Source organism: Magnusiomyces paraingens (genome assembly GCF_902498895.1).
Source record: "Magnusiomyces paraingens strain CBS 517.90 genome assembly, contig: contig2, whole genome shotgun sequence".
Lineage (NCBI taxonomy): Eukaryota > Fungi > Ascomycota > Dipodascomycetes > Dipodascales > Dipodascaceae > Magnusiomyces > Magnusiomyces paraingens.
The window spans coordinates 1,327,028-1,346,370 of NW_022474068.1; the positions used below are offsets into that span (position 1 = coordinate 1,327,028).

Here is a 19,343-nt window from a genome sequence, read left to right on the forward strand (position 1 = left end):
TGTCCATTACGTTTTATTAAAGGCACTTATTTGTAAGATAGAAGTTACGATAGACCATGATGTAATGACCCATTAATTAATATATATATATACTTTGATGATTAAAGAAATTTTTAACAACAAGAGGGTAATCTATAAAGTTGCAAAAAAAATAAATAACATAAAAAAAAATAACATGTTTGTTTGTTTGTTTTTATTCAAGGGTTATAGAATTATATAACATCAGCATCTGCGCTATCCTTCTTATTCATACTATATATCTTTTCATTTTAATAATAAACTTTTAATTTTGGTTTCAACATTGCATCTCCAACAGCCCGTAAAAAAATAACATTGTTTGTTTGTTTTTATTCAAGGGTTATAGAACTATATAACATCAGCATCTGCGCTATCCTTTTATTGTCTGACTATGTGACTTGCCGGTTTTCATTTGTACCTTTTTAGTACGGGTGGTTTCTGTTCTGTGCGTCTCCGGTAGCCCGGAAGATGGGCCCTGATGCCAGCTTACGAGGAACAGGGAGAACCAGTCTGTCGGTCCCAAAACCTTCCCAACCCATTTCCACTTATCCTCACGGACGCTCGTGTATTTCTTAATCTCTTCAGCCAGAGATACGGCCCGCAATCACCTGCAGGCTATTTAGACTGTACGGAAGAGTCGGCATTCCTGTAACCAGGGTAGCCTGTGGTTTTTTTTTTCAGTCTAGGTGTATACTCCCGTACACATCCTCAGGAAAAGGGGGTATTCTGGGAATCGAACCCAGTATCTTCCGCTATCGAGCGAACGTGTTATCCTTTACACCATCCAGCCCTTTCCCCTAAAATAACATTTAAAATTAGGTAAGCTTAACTTTTAATGCAGAAATGATAAATATTATCATGATTTTACACTTTTAAGTTATATGCCTTGCTAGCTCAATCGGTAGAGCGTGAGACTCTTAATAAGAGTTAATCTCAAGGTTGGGGGTTCGAGCCCCCCGTAGGGCTTAATTTTTTAGTTTTTTAATACTCTTTCTTCATTTGTAGATGTAAGCAACTTTTCTAATGTTGTTTCTCGAGAGAATATATCTATTTCATTTATTATCTTTCTGGTTTTATTTTTCTTACTATAACTTCATCACTTAAATTTAAATAAAGTGGGATATCAACACAATTCTCTTTGCTTTAAAAGAGGTGGCATTTCTCGTAAATTTCAACAATGTCTGGTATGTTCAAGAAAAAAAAAATAATCGTTCCTCTAGGCACACATCTAACATATGCCTACCACTTACCATAAGATTCAAGTGCCTTGACTTTAAACGAGTCTAGAAAAGAATGCGACTCAACGGTTGACACGTTTATTCAAGACCTTATGCTGGTACTCTCGAAAGATTGCGGAGGTGGAAGCAATGGTAGTGAAAGTAAAAATTCCATGGCACTGGCAGCAGATTTATCGCCCAAGATTTGTGACTTGGTCAAGAGTCTTAAGGAATCAATTGTTTACAATACTTTACATGGATCAACAACGTTGGTCAAAAGCAAAGAATTGATGGATCCAACTACTAGTAGTAGTACTACCTCATCGCCACAAACCAAAATTGATACAGGATCGCTGTCACTGTCGCTAGACGACATTGAGCGCGGGGTATGTAACAGCGTCCTAGCACGGCTGGTAGAATCAGAACACATTGTGAATTCCAGTGACCTACTCACATTATCAGATCGGTTTGACAAGAAACTGGCGGAAGCGGCCAAGAACCGAGTGACGGCGGATGATATTGTGATGGTAGATGAGCGGGTTACGGAACTGTCAAAAGTTGTTTTACAAACCATGAACTTGTCGCGGTCGTGCGAGTCACAAATGCAAGTTATGGCCAAACGACTGAAAAGCTTGGAGAAACAGGGAATCCAGAAGGAAAAATCAGCAAGCGATGAGTTGGAGCAGGAATTTGCACAGCGCGAAGTGTCGAGACGTTTAGGAGCACTTGAGAGTGAGTTGAGGGAGCTTGCAGCAAAGATTAGTGCGGCTGGAACTGTGGTGAATGAGGGGGCCGAGTATGAGGAGGAGGAGAAAAAGTTGAAAAAAATGATGGTACAACAAGAAGTTGGGAGCTGTTGTTTGAAAAATTTTAATGAAAGAATGGCAGAGCTTGATGGTTCATTGTTGACTTTACGGGAAAATGTGGACAAGCTATGGAAACACCATGAGGAGGATATTGCAAAGTTGATGAGAGGATATCAGCAACAACAGCCTTTGAGAAACAAGAACAGTTTACCGTTGCCAAATGAAGAAATTTATAATGAGCTGATGAAGGCGTGTGATGCCGATAATTTGGGAGACGACCTGCAGCAAAAGTCAGTTCATGGGAATTCCTACCAGATGTGGATAGTTATGCTTTGGCGACGGATTGGGGAGCTAGAGTCTGAGGTGCGTAACATGAGCTTGCGAGGGCTTGGATCTGGGTCTTCTTCAGTTTCGATGACGGAGGGCGGATACGAAACTTTCCATACTGCTCGGTGTTTAGAGACTGGGAGTTTCCAGAGTGGTTGTGGTAGCGGAGGAAGTAGTTGCAGCCGCAATGGTAGTATTTTGAGCAGTAGTAATAGTAATAGTAATAGTGGTGGAGGCCATTGTTTGGAAAGCTTTAACACGCCACAAACGGAATTTTCTGAGAAAAGTGGGCTCTCCAGTCCGATTGGCAACAATGAGAAAAAGACAAAAGTGGATAAAGAGTTTGGAAATACATTAAGATTAGCTCCCTCACGGCAGGCAAAAAAGAATATCCGGATTCCCGGGGTTAGTGAAGGACAAGGAACTAGAAATGGGTCATTTTCAGGGTCATTAACAGACTTTGAGGATGAATTTTTGTCAGTGTACGAGTTTCCATCTCCATTAGAAATTGGGAAAGTAGTAGGTGTGACTTTACAAAATGAAGGATATAACAAAATGAGCAAACACTCTACAGTAAAAAGTCCTGACCCGAATAAAGATGAGGGGAATGAAGATGACGATGAAGATGAAGATGAATATGACGACGAAGACAAGGAAGATTACGAAAATCAGTGGAAAAGTTATAATGGCGGAAAAATTAGTGCGTCTATGCAGGGAGTCTTACGACTTGACGACAAGCTGAGGTGCTTGCGGTCGACGATTGGGAGAAGTGGTGGGGCCGGGGTTGTGATGGTTGGAGCACCCCGGGAAGTGACCAACATTGGTGGGGTTACTGGAGTGAATCAATTTAAGGCTTATACTGGGGATGGAGATGGAGATGGAGATGTGGATGGAGGGAAAGAAGAGGAAGAGAAAGAGGAAGGGGAAGGGGAAGAAGAAGATAATTATAATAGCACAGCAACGGAATATGGAAGCAATTATACCATATTTAGTGCAGGGAACAATGGAACAAGTATTGGGGGAAGGAACTTTGCAAGTTACTTTGCAACTCCGATGAAACGGCCGACCCCAGTTTATGGGAATGAAAAAGTGTTAGGGTTTTACAAGTATGAATTTTACAAGGATTATACTTCAACCAATCCTTACCAGAAAAGTGTTACTACAAAAATGACAAATAAATATAGACATAGGCTGATGAGACCATTTTTTAAAAAAAGTAGTGGTGTGAATCAGTGAATAGGGAGAAGAAGAAGAAAAAAAGAATTTAAATTTTAAAGTTTTTTTTATTAGAATTTTACTAAATAAAGTAAGAACCGAGTATATACATGGTGAGAGGGAGGATGGGATGAAAAAAATTAAAACAGGGTTCAATAAACAATTGAAAAAAAAAGCAAAATCATAAAAATCGTAACGTCATAAGGTCATTGGCGTTGAAAGAAGAAGAAAAAAAAATAAAAGAACTATAAAGAGAGATAGGAAAGAAAACTTTCTAATCGTCAATCTTTTTAAACTTGTTGCTCAACATCAGCAGAAGTGGGTTCAGCGGTATGGGCAGTGGCTTCAGAAGGTCTAGACTGAGCAGGGGGTGTGGGGAGCTCTTCCTCCTTGGTAGAAGGATAAGCGACAGCTGGGACAGATCTAGGGCCATGGGAAGTGAAGACGCGGTAATCGAAGCCAGAGACACCTTCACCGACAAAGTCAATTGATCTAGAGACAAAGATCTGGTAGAAGGTTCCGATGAGGATGAAGAAGACAATATCAAGGATACCATAGAAGACAGCTTCAGAATCAGGTTGGATGACGTTACCACCTTCAGAAAGAGCCCAAGCAATAGGATAGAGCATAAGAAGGACGATTGCACCGCCAATGATGGCGAAAGAATGGGTTGCAACAGACTTGTCCTGGCTCTGAGCAGCGACTCTGTAGGAGAAGACAAGGTAGTAAACGACAAGGAAGAAACCAGCCAGACCGAAGGTGTAGTAACCCCACTTGTAGGTAGAGTGAATCAGAGTACCAATAAGGAGAGAGACAACGGTGAGTTCTTCGCAAATGATGATGGCGATAGTGTTTGACCAGGTTTCACCAACAAGAACAGCAAAGGAAAGGAAGAATGTAGGGAAGGCAACAAAGTAACTGACCCAACGAGCGTAGAAGATTTGTCTCATACCAGGAGTCTTTGACTGATCACTAGTGGTAACATGGTTAAACTCGGCATGAACAGGGGCCCAACCGAGGTTAGAAGCAAGAGTGAAGTACTGGTAAGAGAGAGCAATGAGACCAAGAGCAATGACATGAAGGAAGGTACGTTGATTCTTAGGCTTAGTGAAGGAGAAACCGAGAACAAGAAGAGTGACCAAGGCAAAGATGGAGAAGACAGACCAAAGCCAATCGGAACCGTGGGTGGTGATATGGAAATCAGCACCGTCAGCGTTGTTAATATTGAGGACTTCGTTACCTCTTTCAAATAGACTTGCTAATGGTGACATTGTTAATGGTTTAATATTTGAGATGATCAATGTTGGATGATATATATTATATTATTATAGATAAGATGAGATTAAATGGTTGTGAATTGAGATATGATTGTTTGATGATGAGAAGAAGAAGAAGAAGAAGAAAAAAAAAAGGAACATTGAGGCCAAGACCTTGACCTTTTATATCTGGGATAACTTAAAAAAAAAAAAAGGGGTAGTAGTAGTAGTAGTAGTAGTAGTAGGATGAGAAAGGAACAAAAAGAATAGATTTGGAATAATAACAGTTGATTTTTTTTTTTTTTTATTTTCGGAAATGAGACCAAGAGAAACCCGTGAGAATATCACGTAAAAAGTCATCAGATCTTTCATTTCCTTTGGTTTGGTTTATTGGTGATTAATTCGGGATTTACCAACCTAGTCATTTAGTTAGTTATTAAGTTAGTTAGTAAATAGTTAGTTACACGAGTGTGGAATTACATAGATTTTTTTTTTTTTATTTTTTTATTTTTTTATTTTTTTATTTTTATTTTTTGTCTGGTGCCGTCAGCCGTTTGCTAAACTTGTTTGGTCCCCATAAAAAAAAAAAAAAAAAAAAAAAATTAAATTCAAGAAGCCCTTTTTTTTTTGCCCAGTTTGCCAAAATAAACCACACATTTGCCCAGAAACACAAAGAGAGAGAAAGAGAGACCCCGACATAAAATTTGAGTACCAGAAAAAAAAAAGATAATACTTAAGCTTATAAGCATATTTATTAGATAGGTTTATTTATATTTCTTTATTTATTTCTTTATTTATTATATGCCATACAAACTAATGATATGGGGAATTTTATTTTTTTTCTTTTTAAACATTGATATCAAAAAAAAAAAAAATTGACTATTCTTTATTTTCTATCATATCTTATTTTTCTTTATTTAAAAAAAAAATAGAATCAAATTTGATTTTTTTATAAAATAAAAATGTCTCAAAATAAAAAAAAAAAAAGAAAAAAATTTATAATATTGAGAGAAATATATAATTATAATTATGTTTTTATTTTATTTTTTTTTTTCTAAAAAATCCTCAACTTGAATATTCCTAACTGACTTTTTTTTTTTTTGCGCAATTTTTCCCGAATCTCCAGAAATTTCTAACGTGATTCTGTCATGTGGTAAGGCTGACTTAACGCACGGCTGTCTACACACCACTTTTTATTTTATTTTTTTACTTTATTTTATTTTTTTTTTTTCCTTTTCTTAATAAAAATTAGACCAACTTTAACAACAACAACAACAACAACAACAGCAACAACAGCAAAGGCCATTTTGAGGAAACGGTTACCGGAGACGGTTTTTTTTTTTTTTTTATTCTTTTAAAGACTATAAGGCTGGAAGGGGGGGTTTTTTTTTTATTTTTTCATATCAAAATTATGATAATCTTTATCTCTTTTTTTTGTTTTTTTTTATTTACTCTTTAAATATAATGATATATATTCTTTATATAAATTACAAATTCTACTTTTAATGGATGTTTGATATTTCAATATGATTAATTATAATTATAATTTTAAAGGAAAAAAACAAACAAACAAATCATTTCTTTGTAAAAAGAACTGGTGACTTTTTTTTTCTCCCTTTAGTGTACTCATAAAAAAAAATAGAAGACGCATCAATATTGGATTTATTTACATATCAATATATATATATATATAGATATATAGATATATACAAATATATACAAATATATATAAAAAAAATTTTTTTTATTCATTTTTTTTAAATTTACTCCTCTGGAAAAGAACCCCTTGGAGGGAGACTTATATAAAAAAAAATTAAAATAAAAAAGGAAAAAGCCGTATAATGCCATGTTGGGCGGCATTTCCCCGGAGTTGGTTCGCTTTTGCTCTTTTCTATCTTTCTTTCTTTCTTCCTATATATATATATATAATTTTTTTTTTATATTTTGCCTTTCGGGGAAGTTTGATTTAGTTTCCCCAGAGATTTAAAAAAAAAAATTCTTTCTTGCCTCGATATTTCTCAGGGGTAAAAAAAAGAATCAAAGGAAAAAGGGAGTATTGCCATGGAAAAAAAAAACATGTGAGGACCTAAATTCAAATGAAGATTTTAATATTGAAAATAAACCCCAAAGTAAGCGTATCAAAAATGTTGAGTTAAAGTAAAAAAAAAAAAAAAAAAAAAAAAAAACTACATAAAAAAAATTTTTTTTCTTTTTTAAATGGTTTTCAACAACAAAATCTCGAGAGAAAAAAAAAAGTGAGAGAGACTTGAAATGAAAAGACATATTATTGTACCCCAGAAAAGCCAAATTAGGTCAAATCAAGTAAAGTAATCATCCCACAGAATTTTTTTTTTTTCTTCTACAATTGAAAATTTGACAGAAAACAACGCAAACTGAAGGTTCTTCCTTTTCTTTTTTCTTAAACTTCTTCTTCTCTGTCACAAATGCTCACACTTTTAATAATCATTGATCTTCATTATGTCATGCCATTTTATTATGAAGTTCAACAATAGATGACTGAATCAATTAAACACTGGTGAAGTTTATATTATCATCATCACAAGTTTGAAACAAAATATATATATATATATAAAAACTTTTTTTTTTTTGAGAGATTTTTATTTTTATTTTTTTTATCAATAATGGTAACACCTTTTTTTTTTTTTTACATCAATATATATCAAAACAATTATTAATGTAGCCTCATATATTTGAAAAAAAAAATCAGTTTGATTTAAAAAAAAAAATTAAATTAAGTCATAAATGTGAAGAAGAAAGGAACTGTTATATCTCAAAAAGTTTTTTCTTTTTTTTTGTAGTTGTAATTGTGGATCATAAAAAAATAAAATAAAAAAAAAAATTAATTTTCTGGAAATCGCAATCTTTAAAATGAACAAGATGGAGATGATGAAGATGTAAAAAAAACGGCGCCACAAAGCCGAGAAATGTTCATTTTTTTTTATTTAAACTGAATTGTTAATAACAAAAGAGAGAGAGAGAGAGAGAGAAAAAAAATTACATAAGCAAACTACATGCGCGAAATAACTATCCCAGTCATATGGATCTGAATAAGCAAACTAACTAAGCAAATCGATGGTTAAAGTAAATATGATTATTATCATGAAGCCTTTTAAAGAAAAAAAAAAAAATTAAAGAATTTCTTCTTTTTGATTCCATGTGATGGACCATGTGGATAAATTATTCAGCAAATATATATATTTACTTTAAAGAATCTAAATTACAACAAATGACGAAAATTAATTTCTAAATTTTATCATTTTTTTTTTTTTTGTTTTTTTTAATTTTCACTTTATCATTTGTTTTAAAAATCCCTCTTTTAACTAGAAAGAAAACAAAAAAAACTAATAAAAGATTAAAAAAAAGACTTTTTTTTTGAATTAGACTTATTTTTATATAATAAATATTTAAAAATCATAATCATAAACAATTTTAAAATCTAAAAAAAAATACTTAAGATTTTATAGCTTTCTTGTTCCAATCTGTTATAATTTGCAAAACATCTAAAGCTACAACAAAAGCTAAGTCCCGCTTAGCTCAGTCGGTAGAGCGTTCGGCTTTTACAATTAAGTGTTAAAATAAACACATGTGAAACCGAAATGTCAAGGGTTCGAGCCCCTTAGTGGGAGATTTCTTTTTAAAAACAGTTTTATTTTATTTTAATTTTTTTTTAGTTTGTAGTGTCTATCACATTTCCTTTATTATCACATTCCTTATCCCCCACTATCTGAGTAAATTTATCTTCTTGTTTAGTCCCAATGATAAAAAAAAAAAACAAAAAAAAACTTGCTCTCTTCAAGAAAATTTTTAAAATTAAAAAAAATTCTCAATTGAGTTTTTTTTTTTTTTTTAAAAAATCTTTAAACGAAAGAAGAAGAAGAAGAAAAAAGAATTATATATTTACTTAATATCTTAATAACTTAATTAATTAATTAAAAAAAAATCCACTCATCTTAACCGTAGTAAAAATACGATCTAAACTAGTTGGAATGTCGCAAAAATCGTTATAAAGAAATTTGCTGTCAATATTCCTAAATATATGGTTTAAAACACAAAAACCTTTCTCAGATGCCCGTCTTTTATTTTTATTTTTATTTTTTTTTTAGTGTAGACCATAATATTTTTTAGTCGATACTACCTGTCCACTCAAAACCCATTAAAGATATTTTTATTTTTTTATTTTTTTTTTGGGGGGGGGGATTTCAATTGCCGTTAATATTTCCTCCTCCTTTTTTTCTTTTAATTTGTTTCTCAACTTCACTTCTCTCTCCCCTCACCTCCTCCCCACATACACTATCTAAGGCTCCACTTTATTTATTTTTTTTTTATTCACTTTGGTGTCATTTTAATTTTAAAATTGTTTTTATTTATAAATAAAAAAAATTAATATAAATATCAAATTAAAAAATACAAAAAATTGTTTGTTTGTTTGTTTTTATTCAAGGGTTATAGAACTATATAACATCAGCATCTGCGCTATCCTTCTTGTCCATACTATATATCTTTTCATTTTAATAATAAACTTTTAATTTTGGCTTCAACATTGCATCTCCAACAGCCCGAAAATAAGTCCTGATGCCAGCTTACGATTGTTTGTTTGTTTGTTTTTATTCAAGGGTTATAGAACTATATAACATCAGCATCTGCGCTATCCTTTTATTGTCTGACTATGTGACTTGCCGGTTTTCATTTGTACCTTTTTAGTACGGGTGGTTTCTGTTCTGTGCGTCTCCGGTAGCCCGGAAGATGGGCCCTGATGCCAGCTTACGAGGAACAGGGAGAACCAGTCTGTCGGTCCCAAAACCTTCCCAACCCATTTCCACTTATCTTCACGGACGCCTGTGTATTTCTTAATCTCTTCCGTCAGAGATACGGCCCGCAATCACCTGCAGGCTATTTAGACTGTACGGAAGAGTCGGCATTCCTGTAACCAGGGTAGCCTATGGTTTTTCAGTCTAGGTGTATACTCCCGTACACATCCTCAGGAAAAGGGGGTATTCTGGGAATCAAACCCAGTATCTTCCGCTTTCGAGCAAACGTGTTATCCTTTACACCATCTAGCCCTTTCCCCTATGCCAGCTTACGAGGAACAAAATACAAAAAAAAATCTTTTGCAACTTTACAATTTAAATTCCAGGGGCCTTTTATTAATTCAATATTAATTGTTTTTCAACAAGTTATTCCTTGTGGCCCAATGGCAAGGCGTTCGCCTACGATCATTAATGGTTACATAGCGAAAGATTCCAGGTTCGACCCCTGGCAGGGAAGCTTGAAAATCTTTTTTTTTTAATTCCGAATTTGATTTTTTTTATTCACCAACCGTTAAACTGCCTTTATAAAAAAAAAAAAAAAAAAGAAAAAAAAAAGCCTTAAATGTAGACTACAATTGCTTACTCAAAACACTCTCATTCACACCCAACATCAGCTCTGCCCAGTCATAATCTTATGCCTAGCAAACCGTGCAAATACTTCCCGAGCATCCGGCGTCACCAATCCTAACCTCTCCAGCGTAGGAAGTTCCTTGGACCCTGGAGCCACTGCATGCCAGTCGCGTGGCCTAGGCTGTAATTCTTGTAATGGGGCAACCTGCTCAAACCATAAACTATTAAACTGCAACCCACGATTGATCCCCACGCTCGTGTCTTCAATATCAAACACTACCTGAGGCCACCGCCCAGCAGGCCGTGCTGCAGCTGCAATTGCCTCTAGTTTGCGCGCACGTCGCTGTGCTTGCCTAATGGCTCGCATCCCTGGGGTTTGCGAAACCGCAGCTGTCATAGTGGCCACAGCAGTTCCGACAGACCCAGAAGTTCTTACCCCCCCTGTAGCCAGCGAAGGAATATGACTTGTCGACAATGAGCTGCTGCCAGGCCGTGCACGAGCCATGGCTGCAAAACTGGTTGCACGACTACGCTCTGTGAAATGTGGAGACTTGGGGGTCGTGGCCCCAGATACTGACGTAGACACCGAGACCGAAAGACTACTATTACCGGCATATGCTGCAGACCCGTGAGCGCCGTACCGCAGTCTCAAAAGTCTACGGTGTGCTCGAGCTCGGGCCGCTGGGTCGTCTGCGGCGGCCACAGCGTCCTCGAAGCTGCGCTCACGTTCAATCTGCGCAAGCTGTCTATGAAGCTGCAAATGGTGATGAAGAGCGTCGTGCGATCCATTGCCACTCACACCTGATGGCGTGCGCGGAAGAGATGACGCGGGGACCACTACTGTGTGCGGGGGGGAAGTAAGTCCTGTCATAGTGCCAACAGACACCCCAGGTATGGGCAACTGCGGAGTAGCTCCACCGCCGGCTGTCGAGGGTTCTGAAACTAGTAGCTCGTCGTCTTCATCATGCATAAAGTAATACCGAAATGATGACGATGACGATGGGTCTGAGGGTTCAGTATTAATATTATTCTGCCGGTGCTCTTCGTTAACATTTGATTGCTGGCTTACAACAACCTCCACCTCTTCCACCTCCTCTTCCACCTCCTCCTCCTCCTCTTCTTCCATATCACTTGGCTCGTCAGCCTCGTCCATATCTTCGTCGCCATCATCGTCACTGGACCCAATCACCCATGCACCCGAAGCCCCATTGCGCACACCTTCTACAACCACAATCCCAGGTGATGGTGGCATCAGAACATCAATCTCGCCTAGGTACATGGTCCCTCCTGCAGTTCTTTCATTCCCTAAGACTCCATGTTGACCGGCTGTAGCAGCGACCGGCGCGTAAGGCTGGAACGCTTGTCGCACATACGGATTTTCTTGGACCATGAACCTGACTGTGTTGAGTGCAAATGCATTACTGGCTCGAAGACTGCAAAGTATTCGGTACCGAAACCCAGGAGCAAGTCGCGTGCGGTGTTGTAACCATAACCAGTGTACCCCACGGGCACGTACACATGTCCCGCTGGCCGGTGCTCCTTGTGCAGGGTCACGTACGACTTGCCAGTGGCACGTGCCAGAGGGAGGTTCTGGTGCACTTGCAGATGGAGTCACTGCAATCGACGGGTCTTCTATGATTTCGATTTCGGCATCTGGCCGCGGCGTTATGATGTGGGACTCATCGAAAAAACATACGTCACGTCGGAACAGAGCCAGAAGAGCTCTGTCGGAGACTCTCGAGGAAGAAGAAGAAGATAATGATGATGACGTTGAATACGAGACTTTTTCCAAAAAGGCGCTAATTACAGGGTCTGAGCGGACCCGCTCGAGTAGAACTGTCTCGTCAAACACTGAGGGTGTGGCAATAGAAGACAGTGAGACTGAAGATTCTGGTGAAGGAGGAGTCGGAGGAGCGGTCCCCGTGGTGGCGGCAGTAGTATTTGCAGATGAAGAAGAAGAAGAAGAAGATTTGGACCTGGGCCGACCACCGTGCGATAAGTAATGGAGCAATAGGTGGCGATCACGAAGCTCTGCGGCTGCATGGAGACGCCGGGACGCTGCTCGCAATTCTGGAGCGTACGCAAAGATGATGAATAGAACATCGTCAGGTAAGTTTTCGATGGCGCTTTTAGGCCGGGACATTTTTTTTTATTTATTATTATTTATTTGAAAAAAAAATCGTATTTTATTAATAATTAATAGACTAACTGATAGGAAAATAGGACTATTTTTTTTTTTTGAGGGTTTTGGATTGTATAAAAAAAGGTTTGAGATTGTTAAGATTGTAGAATAAAAAAAAAAAAAGAGTGTGGGGAAAAAAAGGCCGCTTTTTTTAAAATACTGCGTGTCTTTGTTTGGGAAAATACACAATTGCTGGGGATTTCTCGAGTAATGGACATTAGATAGACTAGTTATTATAATAACATATATATATATATACTTTAATATTTACAAACAAATAAATCACCACCAAAAAATAAAAGCACCCGGTTCATTCACCAAATGTTTACTGGTTCTCCTTCTTGGCCTTCTGGTCCTTTTCGTGCGCCTGCGTCACCAAGTTAAACAACTTCTTAAGGAACCCTGGGTGCTCGCATTTGTTAGATGAGTCTGACGATGAGTCCGTGGCCTCAGTAGCCTCGGCGCCAGCACCACCATCAGCTTTGGGCTCTGGTTTCCATGTCGGGCTCACACGGCGTGCCGTGCTATCTCCAAATGCATCGGCCAGAGCTTCCAGCAGTGCAGTTTGTGTTGCGGTTGTGGGCTTAAGAATGTTGACATTAACCGAAACCTTGTAGTCACCCTTTGCACTATTACCACGGCCAGCAATAGGCAAACCAGCACCATTCACAGTAATCACCATGCCGCTCTGGGCACCCTGAGGAACTTTCAGACGAATCTTCTTCTTGTCCAACATAGGGACCTCGATCGTACCACCAAGCGCAGCAGTGGTAAATGGCACCGTCGTTGTGTAAAGAAGATCAGACTTAGAACGCTGGAACACCTTATGTGGAGCAACCTTAACCCGGACATAAAGGTCACCGCGAATACGCTGAACATTGGCATCAGCAAGCACCTCAGGTGCATCACCACCACCAGCCACGCGCAGACGAGCACCGTCTTGAATACCCGCAGGAATATCAATTGTAACGGTACGTGTGTTGTTAACAACGCCATGGGCATGGCAAGTGCCACACTCAGCGCTCTTGGGAATCACAACACCTGTACCACCACAGGTGCCGCACGTCGACGCCATTTGGAACCCGCCCTGGATCACATGCATTGCGGTACCTGTGCCATGGCACGACGGACACGTCTTACGTTTCTCACCGGTCTTCATGCCGGTACCGTGGCAGGTACCACAGTCGTCCACTGTTGAGTATGAAATAGACTTAGAAGTACCTTGGGCCACATCCTCAAGCGTAATTGTCGTGGCCATTTCAATATCGTCTCCCTTGTAAGCCATGCGCTCGCGTGCAGCTCCGCGACCGCCACCTGACCCGCCTCCACGGCCACGCCCAAAAGCGTCATTAAAAATATCGTGGAAACTAAACGGTCCGGCACTACCACCGCCACCGCCAGCACCAAAACCAAACCCGCCAAACGGATTAAATGGTCCATCACCACCAAACCCAGCGCCTCCTGGGCCGTGACCGCCGCCTCCTGCTGATTGGTCGAATGCAGCCGCGCCAAACTGGTCGTACTTGGCTTTTTGGTCTGCATCAGAGAGAATTTCATATGCAGACTGAATGTCCTGGAACTTTTCGTCAGCACCAGATTCCTTGTTGACATCTGGGTGGTACTTCTTGGCCAGCTGGTAGTATGCCTTTTTGATTTCGCCAGCAGAAGCGCTGTTGCTTACTCCTAGAACCTTGTAAGGATCCTTGAACAGCATCTGGGCGGACGCATGAAACGCGCGAATAGTAGTAGATCTAAATGGATTCATTGGGTATTGCGGTTGTTGCTGCTGCTGCTGCTGAATAAATCGACGGCGCAGAACCGAGCTCCCTCGGCGTAGAGCTGCCGCTGCTAAAGATGAGGGTCTTGAACAGATCATCTTGATTTGAGCGGTTTTTTAATTTTTTTTTTTTTTTTTACTCTAATCTATATGTTTTTGGTAGTTGTGAAAAAATTTTTTTTTTAAAATAGAGCAGCACCCTGCGCTTATATATTTGTTTAGAGGTGGGGGCCATGGAAAATTCTAGTAAGAGCTTTATTATGACAACTTATTGTTCAGTAACAATTTTTTTTTTGACTCATGATATTTTAAATAACTTTGAAAAACTTTTATATTAATATAGACTAAACTATTTGCACTCCATCTCATCACGACTGGGTCGGCATATTCACGGAAGCCTTGGTGGCCAAAGCATCCTCAGCACGCCAGTGAGTAGTCACAGTCTTGTACTGAGTCAGGAAGTAAACACCTGCCTTACCGTAAAAGTTCAAATCTCCAAGGAAGGAACCCTTGTTGCCGGTAAAGGAAAACATGGGGAGAGGTACAGGGATGGGAACGTTAATACCGACCTGGCCAGCCTCGATTTCCTTCTGGAACTTGTAGCCTGTGGACCCGCTCTGGGTAAAAATAGAAGAACCGTTGCCGTATTTGTTCTTGTTGATCAGCTCAATGGCATCGTCAAGAGTGTCAACCTCAACAACAACCAAAACAGGACCGAAAATCTCTTCGTCATATGCACGCATGCCAGGCTTGACTCCAGTAATAACTGTGGGGCCAACAAAGTTGCCATTGGGGAAATCAGGATTGGTGTAATTGCGACCGTCTAGCAGAATGGTTGCGCCGGCACGTTCTGCATCATCGATAATCTCAATGATGCGCTTCTTAGATTGCGGGGTGATTACGGGGCCGACATCGGTGTCCTCCACAAAGCCACCAGAAACCTTAAGGTTGGCTGCCAGCGATGCAATGTCGGATACCCACTCCTTAGCGGAGCTCACCGCAACTAGGGCCGAGAGAGCCATGCAGCGCTGGCCCGCAGCACCAAAAGCGGCACCCACAATCGAGTTAATGGCAAAATTCTTATTGGCATCTGGAAGCAACACGGCGTGGTTTTTGGCACCGAGGTTGGCCTGAACACGCTTGCCATTGGCAGTGCCACGGGTATAAATGTACTTGCCTGCCTTGTCGGAGCCGACAAAGGAAATAGCCTTGATGCGAGGCTCGTCTAAGATGAAATCAACAGTGGGAGCAGAACCGTGAATGACATTGACGACACCTGGGGGGGCACCAGCTTGACGCGCCAAATCGGCAAGAATAAGAGCAGCGCCAGGATCACGCTCAGATGGCTTAAGAATAAGGGTATTACCGGTAGCAATTGTCAGAGGGATAGACCAGAGAGGAATCATAGCAGGGAAGTTAAAGGGGCAGATAGCAGCCACGACACCAAGAGGTTCGCGGTACATTTTAGTTTCCATGTCCTTGGAGACTTCAAGAAACTCTCCAGTGAGCTGAGTGGTAACAGCACAGGCAGTTTCTGCGACCTGAAGACCACGAAGGACATCACCACGGGCATCAGGGAAAGTTTTACCCTGTTCGAGAGTAATGGAAGCTGCGAGCCTGTCCCAGTTTTCACGAATAAGACGAACAAAGTTGAAGGCGATTTGTTGGCGGGAAAGAACTGAAGTGTTACGGAAAGTTTTGAAGGCCTTTTCAGCAGCGTCAACAGCGGCTGTGAGCTCGTCAGAGGTATTTTGCGGGACACGGGTCACAAGATAATTTGTTGCTGGGTCATGGACATCGATCCAGGAGTCGGTATTGGATTGAACAAATGAATTGTTAACATAGTAGGGAGTGTCTGCGGGATTGGCAATCTTGTCGTGGGATTTGACGAAGGATGCGACAGAACGGGCTCCACAAAAGTGGGTTGATAACCGCGTCATTCTGCGGGAAGTTTGAGCAATGAGAGCAGCTCTGTTCATTGTGAATGATTTGAATAGAAATGAAGAATAGAAAGAGAAAGAGAAAAGATATATAATTAATATAAAGGGTGAGTTAAAGAAGGGGGAAAGAATATGTATTTTTTTTTTTGAAAAAAAGTTTAAGAAATTTAGGAGCGTTTGGAGATCCTTTTATAGCACAACTTTTACAATCTTGTGGGGAAAAAAAAAAGCCCCGGTGGGGGATTTTTAATTAGGTCTCTTCATAACCACTACCACGCCATAATACAAGAGAAATCACTTTGCTCAGCGTCAAAAGAGGCGCTTTTTTGCCAAAAACATCTGGCTTTGTTGATTACCCGCCGATGTGCACTCCGATGGGGGCCAAATGCAAGTGACTGTTAATTTTTAATTTTCACCTACAAAAAAAAAATAAAAAAAAAAACTGGCAACCCCCCGCGGGTGGCCATGAGAAGGTTTATATACGGTGGAGCGGACAGGTGCTCCAAAGCTTCTCTCCACTTCTCTTCAAAACCGGCGGTGGTAACAGCGGAAAGGGAGGAATGGGAGGGGAGGGGGTAAATAGAGAGGAAGTGGGGTGTCTCATAGTTTTGAAAAGTCATTTCGGAGAGATGTTTTGGTCACGCCGGAACACTCTTTTTTTAAATGTTTAAAATAAAAAAAAAAAAAGAATGACCCTCTTTCTTAGATCTGAACAATGTATTCAAAGGCCGTTATGGCCTAAAGTTCTGCTGACATTTTGGGGAAGGGACCGTATTCCTAATGAGACCGAATCAGCCTACCGCTGTCACGGTCACCGAGGTATGTTTGGCTGTGTGGGTGACCAGCTGAGTGGAGGAAAGAATTATAAACAAATATATTAACTACTACTTTAAAGACCAATGAAGAAATATATATCAAGGTAGTCTTGAGAATCCGTTTTGATGTGCCGGATACAAGTACCGGGTTGAAGGGCGGGTTTTTTTGTGGGGGAATTTTTCAACGTAGCCATTCGTGTTTGTCTGTGGGGTAGACAGACAAGTCCTTTTTATTTTTTTTACCAGTGATGGTCGGTTACAAGCGGTAAAAAGTAGATTTTAACTTTGTTAAATTTTAACTATGCTTTATTTTAACTCTGTTACATTTTAAATTTTGTTACAACCTTAAATTTAAATTTAATTTTAATTTTAATTTTAATTTTTTTTTTAATTACAATTTTTTTTTTGGGAGGTTTGTCATTGCCGCATTCTTTTATTTCTGGCCACTCAGAGCGCACTACAACTCTTACCCTAACCCTCTCAGACTCTGTTTTCTTTGGCTGGCTAACTGACTGGCTGGCAAACTGGCTGGCGGACTAGCTGGCTGGCTGGTCTGAAATCTGCGCTTCCCACCCAACCGCCCAACCAAACGAATTTTTTTTTTTCTCTCCTCTCAGCCACCACCACCACCACCACCATCATCATCATCATCCCCTTCAACACCACCCTCTCTTTCCATCTCCACATCCACAATGATCGCCGCTGTTCTCCGTGTCGCTGCTGTATGTCTTCTGCTGATTCTCTAAATGCAGACCAAATAGTTCGAAAAATCTCAATGTCTTTACACTTTTTAAATATTCAATTTGTCATTTGTGCTGCGCGTGTATAACACATACCTACTACTACTCTCTCAATGTTCAACAGCTATGTAAAAAAAAAATTATGCCTCCTTCACAACACTGAAAAAAAAAAGGTGTAAACCTCCGCAAACCACCGTATTTTCCCTACTATTCTCACACCTCATTGGTCAAATTTTTCCTACAAAAAAAATTCCAGCCCATACATCTTTCAACAACAACCAAAGACTAAAATACCCCCATCAGTCAATGAACTAGACTTATATTAATATATATAAGATACCCTCAATGTGACAATTGATTGTACAGAAATCTAAAAAGACAATTCATTTGAAACTATTTGGTCTTCATTTTTCTTCATTATAAAAACTCATGTACTAACCCTCTTCTCTAGCGCAGAGCCCCCGTCGTCGTCGCTAGACGTGCCATGTCTGTCTCCGCTGTCAGATGCAACCTTATCCAGGACCTTTATGTCAAGGAAATCAAGGGCTACAAGGCTCCTCCTCTTACTGTCGCTGACGCTCAGGGTTCTGTCAAGCCTTGGGTCTCCCCCTCTGCCCCTGCTCCCCCCGCCGTTGAGGGTGATGTTGCCGCTGACCTTGCTGCCTACGAGTCTTCCACCGTTGAGGTTGAGTCCCACGCTCCCGTTGCTGAGGGTGCTGAGCCTGTTGTTGAGGACTGGTTCGTCATTGAGCCCGCTCATGACCTCCACCACTAAGCTGGTCATTTTCTCTCATTGACATGCTAAATCTCTTTCTCTCTCTCTCTCTCTCTCATTAAACTCTTCTCTTCATCCATAATACCTCTCCCTTGTTTTTTTTACTACTATTAAATATTTACTCTTTTGTTTTGTAATTCTCCCTCTCTCTCCCGTTGACGTCTTGTTATGAATATTAAAAAAAAATCTATTCCCTAGAGTATGACGACTTACACTATACAAAAAGAAAAACAAATGAATCGTAATTAAAAAAAAAATCAAAAAGAAGCTTGTATTCAGAATCTTTTGAAAGTGATACTATAATTGTAAACAACATCTTACATGGATTCTCTTTAATTTAAAATTAAAAATAAATAAAAATAATTTCTTCTACTTTTTTTAAAAATAATAAAAAGATAACGACACCAGCAGGACTCGAACCTGCGCGGGAAATCCCAAAAGATTTCTAATCTTTCGCCTTAACCGCTCGGCCATAGTGCCAATTTTTCTTGAATATAAAACCATTTTAAGATAATTGACAAGACTAAAATAAATTGAGATATTTTTAATTAAAAATTGAGATGCTTTTAAAACTAATTGTTTAAATGATTTATAAATTTATATTAAGATCTTAATACTTTAAAGTATTAATTGTAATTTTTCTTTATATTCTTATTATATGGTGAGTTACATTGACAAACATCTTGCACCCTCATTTTTAAATTTATAAACTTTAATTTATACATGAAAAAAAAATTAAAAAAATGACGATATTATGACTGAACCATTAAAAAACTATTAATAAATAAACAAAAAAACAATAAGCATTCAATTCCTAATATCAAATTAACTCTATTACTGTTATTTGATCAAAATCAATAATTATTGCGAAACTTG

The 19,343-nt window shown here is 39.1% G+C and overlaps 6 protein-coding genes across 6 annotated transcripts; 2 read left to right on the forward strand and 4 right to left on the reverse strand.

The window, feature by feature from the left end:
- Nucleotides 1-1,195: 1,195 nt before the first annotated feature.
- On the forward strand, nt 1,196-3,604 carry SAPINGB_P002159 (uncharacterized protein; the record flags this gene model as incomplete). The annotated part of the gene is made up of 2 exons (XM_031996879.1): nt 1,196-1,202; nt 1,368-3,604. 2 exons carry the CDS (start codon nt 1,196-1,198, stop codon nt 3,602-3,604), a joined length of 2,244 nt encoding a protein of 747 aa, XP_031852770.1.
- A 269-nt stretch (nt 3,605-3,873) lies between these two features.
- On the reverse strand, nt 3,874-4,854 carry SAPINGB_P002160 (uncharacterized protein; the record flags this gene model as incomplete). The annotated part of the gene is made up of 1 exon (XM_031996880.1): nt 3,874-4,854. One exon carries the CDS (start codon nt 4,852-4,854, stop codon nt 3,874-3,876), a length of 981 nt encoding a protein of 326 aa, XP_031852771.1.
- A 5,424-nt stretch (nt 4,855-10,278) lies between these two features.
- On the reverse strand, nt 10,279-12,381 carry SAPINGB_P002161 (uncharacterized protein; the record flags this gene model as incomplete). The annotated part of the gene is made up of 1 exon (XM_031996881.1): nt 10,279-12,381. The coding sequence occupies one exon, from the start codon at nt 12,379-12,381 to the stop codon at nt 10,279-10,281; it is 2,103 nt and encodes a 700-aa protein (XP_031852772.1).
- A 364-nt stretch (nt 12,382-12,745) lies between these two features.
- SAPINGB_P002162 (uncharacterized protein) lies at nt 12,746-14,185 on the reverse strand (the record flags this gene model as incomplete). The annotated part of the gene is made up of 1 exon (XM_031996882.1): nt 12,746-14,185. One exon carries the CDS (start codon nt 14,183-14,185, stop codon nt 12,746-12,748), a length of 1,440 nt encoding a protein of 479 aa, XP_031852773.1.
- A 380-nt stretch (nt 14,186-14,565) lies between these two features.
- SAPINGB_P002163 (uncharacterized protein) lies at nt 14,566-16,176 on the reverse strand (the record flags this gene model as incomplete). The annotated part of the gene is made up of 1 exon (XM_031996883.1): nt 14,566-16,176. The coding sequence occupies one exon, from the start codon at nt 16,174-16,176 to the stop codon at nt 14,566-14,568; it is 1,611 nt and encodes a 536-aa protein (XP_031852774.1).
- A 1,468-nt stretch (nt 16,177-17,644) lies between these two features.
- On the forward strand, nt 17,645-18,467 carry SAPINGB_P002164 (uncharacterized protein; the record flags this gene model as incomplete). The annotated part of the gene is made up of 2 exons (XM_031996884.1): nt 17,645-17,674; nt 18,144-18,467. 2 exons carry the CDS (start codon nt 17,645-17,647, stop codon nt 18,465-18,467), a joined length of 354 nt encoding a protein of 117 aa, XP_031852775.1.
- Nucleotides 18,468-19,343: the final 876 nt, after the last annotated feature.